The 14248-nt window shown below is 44.8% G+C and overlaps 1 protein-coding gene across 29 annotated transcripts in view; it reads left to right on the forward strand.

Annotated features, from left to right (window-relative positions):
* DLG2 (discs large MAGUK scaffold protein 2) overlaps positions 1–14248 on the forward strand; it is a 902142-nt gene that overhangs the window by 400798 nt on the left and 487096 nt on the right. For 3 of the 29 annotated variants that reach the window (XM_083736246.1, XM_083736247.1, XM_083736250.1), the window contains exon 1: positions 3113–3999. The exons of 25 other annotated variants lie outside the window; for them this stretch is intronic. In XM_083736246.1, coding sequence (XP_083592372.1) covers positions 3898–3999 — 102 coding nt within the window. In that variant the 5' untranslated portion in view covers positions 3113–3897. Of the gene's footprint in view, positions 1–3112; positions 4000–14248 lie in introns of those variants that run through there. One more of the 29 variants, XM_083736258.1, reaches the window with a different exon arrangement.

Genomic DNA, 14248 nt, shown 5'->3' on the forward strand with positions numbered 1-14248 from the left:
TGTTCTATAGTAAATCTCTTGCAGTTGTAATCTGCTAATAGAGGTGAAAATTACAACCAAAGTTAATTTTTGCCAGAGATTTTAAAATAATACTGATTTTAGGCATGTGGTAAAACAAAAGACACCTTTGAAAACCAAAAATAAGACAAGGGTCTTGTATTCTGCCATTAGAAACATGCTGCTCTTATTGCAACCTGTACAACAGACTTTTAAATTGGTGATTTATTATGTGTAACAACGATAAAATGCATAGCATTGGGTATGCCTGGTGTTTGTTTTTTTCTGGCAATATAAGTGGTCTGTTTGTTTAGGGTATTTGCATAGTGCTTAATTCCTGAAATCTCTAAATGGTGTGTGTAAAAATTACAACAGCACACCATGAATAAAAACCAATTAAAGCTAATCATAAAAACAGAAAGCTTCCTTAAAATGCCTGCTGGAAAACTGCTTTTTGTTAGGTACCTGAAGTTCAACAGGGAGGTGGGTCTGTCTAATCTCTGCTGGGATGGGGTCCCACAGAATCCAGCCCATAATACTGACTGCACAACTCCTGGTGAGATTTTTGCATGGCAGGGGGTTGGACTAGATGACTCTCAGGGCCCAACTCTACAGTTCTGTGATTTTGGGGGGATATGATCTGTGCATCTGAGCCATGGGAGACCACCAGTACAGTCTCCCCCAAACATATCAGTGATTAGGTGGGGATATTCTTGCATTGTAGGGGGTTAGACTAGATTACCCTTGTGGACCCTTCCAACTCTACCATTCTGTGATTCTACATGAAGCATCAGGCATCCCTTAAGCTATCCTGTATTCAAGTGTTAAGGGCCTTGTAAATTCATACTTGAATGGTAACAGTAATAGTAATTTATTATTTGTACCCCACCCATCTGGCTGGGTTTCCCCAGCCACTCTGGGTAGCTTCCAACAAAGATTAAAAATAAATTAAAATGTCACACATTAAAAACTTCCCTTCAGATGTCTTCTAAATATCAGGTAGTTGTTTATCTCTTTGACATCTGATGGGAGGGCGTTCCACAGGGCGGGCGCCACCACCAAGAAGGCCCTCTGCCTGGTTCCCTGTAGCTTAGCTTCTTGCAGTGAGGGAACCACCAGAAGGCCCTCAGTGCTGGACCTCAGTGTCTGGGCAGAATGATGGGGGTGGAGATGCTCCTTCAGGTAAACTGGGCCAATATTGATACTGGCTTGTTAACTGGGTATGTTTAGCTTGGGAAAGAGGAGACTGAGAGGAGATTTGAGAGACATCTTCAAATATCTCAAGGGCTGTCACATGGAAGATGGAGCAAGCTTGTTTTCTCCTGCTCTGGAGGGTAGGACTCGAACCAATGGCTTCAAGTTACAAGAAAGGCTATTCTGACTAAACTTTCTGACAGTAAGAGCTGTTAAGACAGTGGAATGGTCTCCCTTAGGAGGTTATGGACTCTCCTTCTCTGCAGGTTTTTAAGCAGAGGGTGGATGGCCATCTCTCATGGGTACTTTAGCTGAGATTCCTGCATTGCCGAGGGTTGGACTAGATGACCCTTGGGGTCCCTTCCAACTCTATAATTCTATGATTCTATGAACATTTGAGCAGTCTGTGCAAGCTTTTAAGCACCATTGCTAAGTGCTGGCAATCACTTGTCCCGACCAGCAGCCTAGCTGAAGCATCATGATGTTGAAACTACGAGTGATGTGACCCCATATAATTCTACTCAGACATAATCCTCACTGAGTTCAATGGGTCTTATTCCCAGGTGAATGGGCATAGAATTCTTCGCCTTAATGTTCATGTGGGCCTTCCCCCATATCTGTTCAAAGCCCTTCACATGATTTTAATGGAGCAGGCCTATTTCAGTCCCATATTGCAACTGGAGCACTGAGGCTGGGAGATGAATAGGTTGTATACAAGGTGAGTTTAGAAAAGGTGAGTTTGTGCCACAGCTGAGTCTCAGAGTCTGCTTCTAGATGACCTGTTAATAGATCACTCATCCTGATTTACAGTGGTACCTCGGGTTACAGACGCTTCAGGTTACAGACTCCGCTAACCCAGAAATAGTAACAGATAGGTAGCCGTGTTGGTCTGCCATAGTCAAAACAAAACAAAATTCCTTCCAGTAGCACCTTAAAGACCAACTAAGTCAGTTCTTGGTATGAGCTTTCGTGTGCATGCACACTTCTTCAGATACATGTGTATCTGAAGAAGTGTGCATGCACACGAAAGCTCATACCAAGAACTGACTTAGTTGGTCTTTAAGGTGCTACTGGAAGGATTTTTTTTTGTCCAGAAATAGTACTTCAGGTTAAGAACTTTGCTACAGGATGAGAACAGAAATCGTGTGCCGCCAGTGGCGGTGGCAGCGGGAGGCCCCATTAGCTAAAGTGGTACCTCAGGTTAAGAACAGTTTCAGGTTAAGAACGGACCTCCAGAACGAATTAAGTTCTTAACCCGAGGTACCACTGTATTTGCAGAGGTTAGATAATGGCAGATAATGTTTGTGCAGAGGTTAGATAATGGCAGCTGTTTACTAAGTATCCATTCTGATTTGTTCCCAGTGAGGTTTTTTATGACATTACATCAAGCAAACTAGTATCCCACACTTCCTAGTGCATTTCCTCAGTACTTTGCTTACAGCAAAAAGTCCGGCTTTGTGAGGAAGTGGCTTTCTTGCAAAAGGGCACCAAAATCAACCTGAATCTGCCAGTATGTGACTGTATCCCACCTGAAAACAGCAGCTATCAGGAAGCATCATTTCCTTCTTTGCCCCCTTCCTTACAAATGAACTGCACATGGTGCTAATACCAATCTATACCCATACAACCACCTGCACCCGTGCAACTAATCAGCTAAAATGGCTCAATCACCTAAGACGGTTGGCATCCGTCTGTCTCGAGAGACAATGGAGTGTACCCCAGAAAGTCAAACCACTGGAGAATCACGGCGCCTGCTGTGGCTGCAGAGATCGGTCTCCTAATGTACCCAAGGCATCATTAACAGAACTGTACCAAACCTTCCAACTGATAAGCTTCCAGAATAACTCGGTGTATCCTCTTGCAGCTCATTTATTTGCAAACCGGTGGTGAAGAAGAGTCTCTGAATTTTACTTGCAACTGTCTGGACTTTTTCGCCGTTCCCCTTGTAAATCCAGCACCAGTTTCTTTCGAGCAGAGAGACTCATCTTTCAGACGAAGGAGAGGCTGCTGCTGCTGCTTCTGCTTCCGAGTTCCACCAGACAAATCCTTCTAATTCTTCTTCTTCCTTTTTCCTCTTCCTGGGAGTTTTTTCCGGTGTTGCTGCCGGGGAGCCAGGGACACATATTTCCTTCTTCTTCTTCCTCTTCCTGGAATCATTTCTCGGTAACATGCTGAAGGCTTCTGAAGCAAGCTCCCAGTTTCCCCCCTTTCCACAATGACTATGTATTGCAGCAAGCCACTGGCTTTTTACCAAATCGGGAGCTGCAGTATTTTTCTTCCGATGGCATAATTTGCAGCCCACTTGAGCTAGCATGACAATCTTATGTGATTATTACGAGTAGGCGGTATGCATCCTTTTACATGCTAATGCGTTCACACCTGCTATTCCACCTTCATTTCCATTTTCTGTTCGGCGTAGAGGAGGGGGGGTGTGATACATTTTTAAAAATTAATTCCCCCCCCCCCACTGGAAGGGGGAAGCCCTGACACTTCATGACTGATGCTGCAGCGTTGATTCATCTACGAGGAAGGGGATGGTTGAATTGGGGGCACAGGTGGCGAGGTGTCTAGGATGCCGCTTCTGACCAGCAGTCAGAAGAGAGGGAGAGAGAAGCTGTTGAGCTGAATGTGTTGCTTTTCCATGTGCCGGCTTAGCTGCTTGTTTTTGCTCCTCCGGCTGGCTGCTTCCACTGCAGCCCTCAAGGAATGTGCCGTATTGTTAACTCTTCTGACAGCGTTACACCAATGATTTGCCACTGCAAAGTTGCCTGCACCAACAACACTTTGTCGTTGATGTTTGGATGCAAGGTAAGATATGCTTGATGCTGCTCTGTGCATTTCCTAACCGGGCTATTGGTGAATAGCAGCTACAGACAGGGGTTTTGGTTAATGCCGAGAGAGTTGCTTCTATAGATGTGACCATGGGAGAGAGGGGTTTATTGCTATCTGTGTAAGTACAGTGTTTTTGTTTTTTTAAAAATAAAATAAACCTGTATGCAGGGGGTGGCTGGGGGAGATCCATAGCACAGAGACCTAGGACTCTATATAGGGTGTGTATCATTTTTATCTTGGATGTGGCTGCATACTTGATTAAGAAACTGAAGGTTGCTTCATCAGTGCACAGCTATTTCTGTGCACTGAGTTTGACATCGACGCTTGTGTGCCTTAAAAACCCCTGAAGTAGCAGGAATGGACCTACTTGTCTGTCCTGATTAATCGCTGTTGCTTGTAATTAGACCAGAGAAGCCACAGAGTGCAATATTGCATTTTTGGTTATTAAAAAAAATTACAATCAAATCAGTAGAATAAGTTCATACAGGATCCCTGCCACCCCCCCCCAAAAAAAAAGTATGCAAAAGATGGAGATAATAGGGAATAATTGTGACAGTTTGAACTTAACATGTAGATGTTCTTTCCGGAGGTGGAACACTCTCTCCTAGATAAGGTCAGACTGAGGGTACTGGAAGCAATTCTGCCCTCCTGAGTTTTCTATAAGGGATGAGCCCATGCTGTTAACAAAAAAGAAAGATGCACTTTAGCATTTTAGGCAGCATTTGGACAAGGTAGATCTCTGCTTTTCATCTCTTAGCACTCACCTGTAACAGAACTTTCACTTATTCATAATGGGGCAGAACCTCTACTTTTCCAGAATGGGACAGAATCCACTTCCATCCCTCATTCATATAGTTGGTTGGGAGTCATTGTTTACCTATTCCTTTAAAAAAAAAAACAAGAACAGAGCCCACCTGTCATACATTTGAAATACAGCAGTGATGGGTAGTGGGTTCCGGGCTGGAAAGAATTCAGAGCTGTCAATAGTAGAGTTCATTACAGCTACAGATACATTAACGAGATGGCTGAATAAAGGTGAATTGGTTCTTCACATGGGTAGGCTATGTTTTAGTACTTACAAGCGATGTAGTGACAAAATATCATAAGCCAAAGCTTGAAACAGAAATAATACTAAGTGCTAATAGCTGTGAATAGTGCGGGGGGAGGGAGGGAGGAGACAATTGCGAAAGAAAACTTTTCACGTTGTGGGAGACACTTGTGCACATATATAGAATGACATTTTAGCACAGATAGAGCACTACTTCTGAATATCCGTAGCAATACCTCTGAAACCTTTACAACAACCCAGTAAGGTAGGGCACTTGTCTTATCCCTTGAATGTTAATAGGAGAAGAGACGAGGGTTGATTAAGGCTGCTTGATGAATGTGTGGTTTGAGACTGATTTGCTAAACTTCACCTCCTTTCCCCCAACCCTTTTCAAAGAGTGTTCATGTACAATTATATATGTGACCCAAACTTTTCCTTTACTTAGATCTGTATCTTTCCTTTCCTCTAAGGAGCTCAAGCTAACAGGTGTGGTTTAAACCCCTACTCAGTTTAACTGCAGAACAACACAACGCTTGTCCGGTAGGTTAGGCTGAGAGATTGTGACTGGCCCAACATCACGCAGTGAGCTGCTGTAGGGACTTGAATCCCAAACTTTCTGGCAGTGGTGCAGTGAGGCCAGGAATTTGGGGAGTGCTGTGGCTGAGTAGCAGAGCATCTGCTTTCCATGCAGGATGTCTCATGTTCAATCTCTGGCATGTCTAGGTAGCGCTCGGAGGGACCCCTGCCAGTCAGTGTAGACAGTTCTGACTGTCTACACTGGTGGGCCAATGGTCTGACTTGGTATAAATCAGCTTTCTTTGTTTCTATACATACATTCTATGCCTTGCATGCAGAAGGTCCCAGCATCCTAGGTTAGGGGAAACCAGCTGGAGAGCTGCTGCCAGAAGTGTATGCAATATGGAGCTCAATGGGCCAATGGGCCAATGGTCTGCTTCAATACAAGGCATATTCCTAGATCAGGGGTCAGCAAACTTTTCCAGCAGGGGGGTGGACTATATTTTGAAAAAAGAAGAAGAAGAAGATTGAATTCCTATGCCCCACAAATAACCCAGAGATGCCTTTTAAATAAAAGAGACACATTCTACTCATGTAAGAACACGCTGATTCCTGGACCTTCCGCGGGCCAGATTTAGAAGGCGAGTGGACCGGATCTGGCTCCTGGGCCTTAGTTTGCCTACCCATGTCCTAGATTCTTTAGTTAGGGCCCCATTCAGAAGTTTGAGCAGGAGGGCTTCCTCATGCTGAAGTCCTGGCGTATCACATTGTGGAGTAATGTACATTAACATCAACAGAGCTCTACCGTTGGCTCCACCAGCAACAACACCATGCAAATCCAGAGTCTAAAATTATCTAAGCTGCCCTACTGCTTCCTAGTCCTACTCTAACACACTCTGAAGCGTGCTAACTTCTTAACATCTTATCTAAGTTTCAAGAAGATTTCTACTGTTTATTGTATTGGGACAACCATATGATCTTCCTGGAGATTATGCTACACATGATCCCTTGTTTTGAAAGCGTTTGCTGGGTGTCATGCTTCGTAACTGGTTGGAGTGGGTTTTACCATTTGCTTCCCACCTTCTGAAAAGTAGAAAAATGGAGCCACAAACACCTCAAGCGGCTAATTCCTCCCCTGTCAGAGTGTCTGGCTCCCGAGTCCTTTCTTTCTAGAGGGCCATTATCTCTGAAATATATGGAATTTGTCTGGGCTGAAACAGTTGGGAGAGTCCTAAAAGTTACCTAGCTATACCATTTCTTCTAGTACTCTCACCCACCATGAAACACTGACTCTCAAGTGGCCTAGGGATTCTTAACATCTTATCTTATATTCAACATAAGAGCAAAAGGATATAGGAAGAGCCTGCTAGATTAGGCCAGTGGACCATCTAGTCTAGCATCCTGTTCTCACAGTGGCCACCCAGATGCCTTTGGGAAACCCTCAGGTGGGACTTGAGCTCAAGAGCAACTCTGCGCTCCAGCAGCTTCCAGGAACTGGTACTCAGAAGCATATTGCCACCAACCACAGGCAAAACATTGCCATCATGGCTAGTAGACACTGATAGCCTTGTCCTCCATGAATTTGTCCAATCCTTTTTTCAAAAGCTACCCAAGTTGTTGGCCATCACTGCTTCTCCTCAAACAGATCCCATAGCTGTGTGAAGTGCTTTTTGTGTTTCTGTCCAGAATCTTCCATCATTGGGCTTCATCGGATGCCCGTAGTGTCACGAGAGAGGGAGGAATAACTTTTCTCTATCCACTTTCTCTACCCTAGGCCCAGTTTTATGAACTTCCATCAAGTTGCCTCTTGTTGTTATTGTTTATTCATTTAGTCGTGTCCGAATCTTCGTGACCCCATGGACCAGAGCACGCCAGGCACTCCTGTCTTCCACTGCCTCCCGCAGTTTGGTCAAACTCATATTGGTAGCTTCAAGAACACTGTCCTCTCATCCTCTGTTGTCCCCTTCTCCTTGTGCCCTCCATCTTTCCCAACATCAGGGTCTTTTCTAGGGAGTCGTTTCTTCTCATGAGGTGGCCAAAGTATTGGAGTCTCAGCTTCAGGATCTGTCCTTCCAGTGAGCACTCTGGGCTGATTTCCTTCAGAATGGTTAGGTTTGATCTTCTTGCAGTCCATGGGACTCTCAAGAGTCTCCTCCAGCACCAGAATTCAAAAGCATCCATTCTTCAGCGATCAGCCTTCTTTATGGTCCAGCTCTCACTTCCATACATCACTACTGGGAAAACCATACCTTTAACTGTACGGACCTCTTACCCCTAACTAAAAATTCTCAAGTGCTGCAACTGTTCCTCATAGGGGAACCACTCCATCTCCTTGATCATTTCAGTCGCCCATTTCTGAACCCAATGGTTTCTCTTATTTGATCATTTCCCTCTCTCCATTTATCTCCCAATGTAAAGACTTCACCAGCATTCTGAACGGCCGGAAGGTGTTTTAAGTTAGGTAGAGGCAACATGGGGCCCTTCAACTTCATTGGAATACAGCTCCCAGCACCCCGGACTATTGGCTCTGCTAGCTGAGGCTGATGGGAGTTGGAGTCCAATCATAGCTTGCAGATACCACCCTTGGCTAACCCTTCTTTTAAGTAGGCCCTCTAATTTGTGTGCTGACACGGAAACATTGATCATTCTCATTTCATAAGAGCTATTAATATGTAACCTATGAAACCTACACATCTGCTGCTGAATATTAAAGGTAAACAAATGATTAGTCACTGGAAATTAAAAGCAAATCATTCTGGAAGAGATAGGCCAGTGTCTTGCGGTGCTTGTATCCAATTTGTATTCCCTGCCTGGAAGCGTGTGTCTTCTTAAAAAAAATGATTCTTGGATGCATCCTGCTACTCCCCTGGGTTTTCTGTTTTAATTGTGACTAAGCAAGAGGTGGAAACGAATACCCTTTGAAAAGTTGTGCATGCAGATTTCCAGGGATGCAGGAACTCACTGTGAAGCGTGATATGCCCGTTTTGGGGGGCGGGGACCTCACCCCTTGAAGGGTGGTCCTATAGTCCATGGATAGGAAGTTGATGGGGACTCCATGTGCTTCCTGCATTGCAGGGTTTGGACTAGATGACCCTTGGGGTCCCTTCCGACTCGACAGCTCTATGATTCTGTGTTTTGTTTTTGTTTTTTGTTTAAAATTTTATATCCCGCCTTTCACTCCCCTTCAGGAGTCTCAAAGCGGCTAACAATCTCCTTTCCCTTCCTCCCCCACAACAAACACTCTGTGAGGTGAGTGGGGCTGAGAGACTTCAGAGAAGTGTGACTGGCCCAGTCATTGGACTCTGATTTCCCAGCCAACGTTGCCAAATGTTGAGGAATACGATACAATACGATAATCTTTATTGTCATTGTCCCATACAGAAAAATGAAATTGAAAAATCTACATAAGACATTCAAAAACCAACAAGCCTGCTATCCCAGCTATCCCAACCTGGTTAGCTCCCTAAAAACTCTGATACTCAATTTTTAAATACACTCACATAGAGACTCCTTACATTGCATTTAAAACCAAAATCGCATTTGGATAGAAACTGTTTCTCAGGCGTCTAGTCTTAGTCTTTATAACCCTGTACCTTCTTCCAGAAGGCAGAAGCTGAAAGAGATCATTTCCGGGGTGCGTACTATCCTGTGCTATCTCTGCCGCTTTCTTATGGCACCTGGAAGCATAGATTTGATCCAAGGTGGGAAGAGTGCACCCAATTATTCTCTCGGCAGTCTTTACAACCCTGACCGGGCAAATCCAACAACATCTGGAGCATCACCATTTCCCTTCTCTGGTCCTTCACCTTCCTTAACCCTTTCTGCAGTCTCGAAAAGTCAGACAGGAAACCCTCTTTCCCCTGCCTCCCTGCCGAATGACTGCAAAAGCAAGGGGCATTTGAGGGCATATTCACAGCAGGACAGGAACCCGATGACCTTGCAAGGCTTCTAGGCCCCAGCCCTACCTACTGAGTGCGCCATAACTTTGCACACCAAGATAATTCAGTTGCATGTCATCTCTCTCCTCTTGCAGAACCCAACCCCACTTTCTTGGTGATATTGCTGTCTGCATCGTTGCCTTCTCATGCACACTCCTGCGTATTTGAGAGCATTTTTGCAAGAAATAAATTTTCAAGCTTGCAGTTGGGTGGGTGCAGTTGGAAGCTAATTTCTCCCACCCTCACATACCCTTTCTCAAAGGAGCTCATGTTGACATGGATGATTATCTTTCCTCCTTCATTTTGTCCTCACAATACACTTGTGAGGTAAGGCTAGGATGAAACATTATGTTTGCTCAGAGGTTGCCCAGGGAGCTTCATGGCCAACTTGAGTTTCTCTTGATCCTAATCAGTCACTGTAACCGCTACACAGGGCTGGCCAACGACATTTTGGCGCCTGAAGCAAACCACAAAATGGCCCTTCCCTACCAGGGAAGAAGGGGTGAGTGAAGAGCCACATCGGGAACAATACTGGGGGGAAACCAGCAGCACCTCCTATAATAATAATAATATAATAATTATTATTATTTATTATTTATACTCCACCCATCTGGCTGGGTTTCTCCAGCCACTCTGGGTGGCTTCCAACAGAATATTAAAATACAATAACCTATTAAACATTAAAAGCTTCCCTAAACAGGGCTGCCTTCAGATGTCTTCTAAAAGTCTGGTAGTTGTTTTTCTCTTTGACATCTGGTGGGAGGGCGTTCCACAGGGCAGGTGCCACTACTGAGAAGGCCCTCTGCCTGGTTCCCTGTAACTTGGCTTCTCGCAGCGAGGGAACCACTAGAAGGCCCTTGGCACTGGACCTCAGTGTCTGGGCAGAACGATGGGGGTGGAGACGCTCCCCTCAGATATACTGGATTGAGGCTGTTTAGGGCTTTAAAGGTCAGCACCAACACTTTGAATTGTGCTCGGAAATGTACTGGGAGCCAGTGTAGGTCTTTCAAGACCGGTGCCAAATGGTCTCAGTGGCCTCTCCCAGTCACCAGTCTAGCTGCCACATTCTGGATTAGTTGTAGTTTCCTACTCACCAAGAGGCAGCTTCAGAGGCAGCATGCGGGGGCATTGCCAAGGAGGCAGCAAATAAAGGCCTCCAAGCTGTGTGCCATGGGTGCAGCTAGGGGTGATACATTCCTTGGAAGGTGGATCTGCTGCCCTGTGGTTCCTGCTGCCCAAGGCAGTCACCCAACCTTGCCTAATGGGTGAGCCGGCCCTGCCACTATTCCACACCAGCTCTTCTTTCAGTGGCCTATGTGTCACTTCTAATTTGGGCTTCAGTGACATGCTTGTCTTACAGGCCCCTTGCCGCCTTGATGTGGATCGCTTTGGCCCATGTACACGGATGGTTGAGGCTGCTCATTGGGGCATGTTCTTATAAGAATGGTCATAAATGCTTCAGAGCAAGAAAAGAGTTGTGAATGTGTCTGCAAATGCAGCTGAAAACCTAGTCCAGGACCAGATCTTCCATGTAATGGAAGGTTCTCAAGAACTTCCATCTGACTTCTGCCCCTTGTGGGTTGAATGGTTCTCATGTGGTTTTCGTTACACACTAATGAATTCGGAATGCAGTGTGGCTGTGAGACTCATGTATGAAGACATCTGCGTCTTGCAGAATGTTCAGCTGGAATTTGGTGCCTGCACCCTAATGGTCTTCACCCATAATGCACTCTGGGAACTGTAGTTTCCCCATGCTTCCTTAAGAACTGTTCAGACCAGGAGGGTAGAGGGGCCCTGCAAGCAGCACTGCATCACATCCTCACATCCTGCATGCAATGTCGCACAATTTCCTGACGTTGCATGGGGACCCCTCAAAACATCCCCCCTTCAAGATAAAGATGGGGGGGGGGCATGGTGCCTCAGACCGCAGGAGCCGGTGCCCTTGGTTCAGATAGTTAAACTTATAGTGTTGATGTGCCCTATTGTTATTTCTATATATTATTTTTGAAATGTTCCAAGCCCTAGTTCTCTGAGGGTTTGTTCCTTTTAATGTGAATAGATTCCGCCTGCCCCATAGGTGTACAAAAATCACAGGGAGTGAGACTCTAGCTTGGATAATCCCTCAAGAAGGGGAGATAGAACCAAGTGCTTTCAAAATAAACAGCCTAACTTTACTCTTTTTTTTAGCAATTCCTCTTCCAAGAAATAGTAATTTTAAATGTCAAGGAATTGGTTCTCTGAATCTTTCCCCGCTGTGCTATGTTGTCACTTCGTGTGAGGGTGGTAGGAAGTGCAGCTTTTTCTTCTGTCCTTCTCTGATGAAGCCTGGAGACTTGCTTATTTTTACACGTGAGTGGTCTCGCTTAACTCAGCCGAGGCCTCAGGGCTTGTCCCTAAAGATTTCAAGCTCCATTGATGTAAATGTCTTGTGCAGGCAACTCCTGAGGTTCCTACCCTATTTCCTACAACATCATCCATCCATAATTTCATCTGTATGCTCTGTTGATGAAGGAGAACATGATTTAGCCGGATAGTCTCATTTATATATTTCAAAGTTCTAATTCTGGTATCTTAAGTTCTTTTCAGTTTCTCGAAGGGCTTGTTGTTGTTGTTTAGTTGTTTAGTCATGTCCGACTCTTCGTGACCACATGGACCAGAGCACGCCAGGCACTTCTGTCTTCCACTGCCTCCCCCAGTTTGGTCAAACTCATGCTGGTAGCTTTGAGAACACTGTCCAATCATCCTGTCCTTTGCTGTCCCCTTCTCCTTGTGCCCTCCATCTTTCTCAACATCAGGGTCTTTTCCAGGGAGTCTTCTCTTCTCATGAGGTGGCCAAAGTATTGGAGCCTCAGCTTCAGGATCTGTCCTTCCAGTGGGTACTCAGGGCTGATTTCCTTCAGAATGGATAGGTTTGATCTTCTTGCAGTCCATGGGACTCTCAAGAGTCTCCTCCAGCACCATAATTCAAAAGCATAAATTATTTGGCGATCAGCCTTCTTTATGGTCTAGCTCTCACTTCCATACATCACTACTGGGAAAACTATACGGACCTTTGTTGGCAAAGTAATGTATCGAAGGGCTAGGTTGTGCTAAATCTTGCAGCTTATGAAGAGCCTGCAGGATCTGGCCAATGGCCCACCTAGTCCAGCATCCTGCTCTCACAGTGGCCCACCAGATACCTGTGGGAAACCCACACGCAGGATATGAGCACAAGAGCTCTCTCGCCACCTGTGTTTTCCAGCACCCTGGGTGTTCAGAAGCAGTGCTCCCTCCAACGGGAGAGGCACAGCACAACCATCATGGCTAGTAGCCCTTTCCTCCATGAATTCAAACCTTTTCTTATGCACACAGTCCCTTGAGGTCAATTACAGTATAATAATGACCCAGTGTGTTTTATCTGCTTTTTATTTTTTAATATTCTTATTAGGGATTTCAACATAACAATTTATCCAAAAATACATCATCCACATTTCCTCCCCACATTTTTCCCCCTTCCCCCCTAAAAAAAGGAAAACTCACCCTCCCCTCCTCCCCCCGACTTCCCTCAGCTCCTCTCTCTGGTTTATCAACATATGTTATTTTCCGCACGTTACAAAACTGTACAGATCCTTATAGATGTTGTCAATAAAAAGTTTGTGAATGTTTATTCGAAACATGCCAAGGAGTCCAGTTCATTTGTTGTTTCTTTAAGTACTTTGTAAAGGGTTCCCATTCATCTTTAAAATCACAGTTATCCTTGTCATGTAATTTGTGTGTCAGTTTTGCCAGTTCTGTGTAATCCATCAATTTCTCTTGCCACAGTTCTTTAGTCGGGATTTCCTCATTCTTCTATCCTTGTGCTATTAAGGTGCGTGCCGCCGTTGCTTTTTATTTTTTTTATTGTGGTTTGATGTACTGTAGTTTTATGGGTAATATAATGTGGTTTTAATACACATATGTTCTCTGCGCTTCAGGCGAAGAGTGGTTTATTTGTTATAGACACGTTAATGTTGACTTGTGGAGTAATAATAATAATAATTTTATTATTTATATCCCACCCATCTGGCTGGGTTTCCCCAGCCACCCTGGGCAGCTTACAACACATAAAAAAGTTGTAAAACATTGGAAATTAAAAAAAAATCCAGATACAGGGTTGCCTTCAGATGTCTTCTAAACGTCAGATAGGGTGGAAGAGCAGTTGCCTGTGTTTCCTCTTCTGATTGTGCTTTTAAAGTGAGGAAGTTGAAGTGTCTATCCATGGCAATCAACCGTAATGGCAATTTGGTACCTCTGTTCTCTGAGGTTGCGTGTCACTGAATACCAGTAACCATAGCAGCAGAGACCTGTCGGCCACCACAACCTGCTTCCCAGAGGCATCTGAGTGGCCACTGTGGGAGCAGGATTCTGGGGCAGTAAGGCTCTAGCAGATCCCCCGACCATCCAGACATTCTCCAAAAGTAATTTCAAACTGCAATTACTTGAGTTCCAGCAACTAGTGACAAAGATGGAGTTTGGCTGCTGGGTTTTTACATTGCTATGACATACCCTGTGACCTTCTGGTGAAAGGCAGGTATAAATATGATTCTGCATGCGTCGTACAGAAATGAATGCACCTATCTTTCTCTGAGAGTCCACAATGTTGTAGGAGGATGGAACGTATGTTATTTTCTTCTTTATGACACATTTCAGGAACTTAAATCACATTTCAATAAAGTTGCCATCTGCTGTTGCAGTACAACTTCCA

This window comes from Podarcis gaigeae (genome assembly GCF_964106915.1).
Source record: "Podarcis gaigeae genome assembly, chromosome: 4".
NCBI lineage: Eukaryota > Metazoa > Chordata > Lepidosauria > Squamata > Lacertidae > Podarcis > Podarcis gaigeae.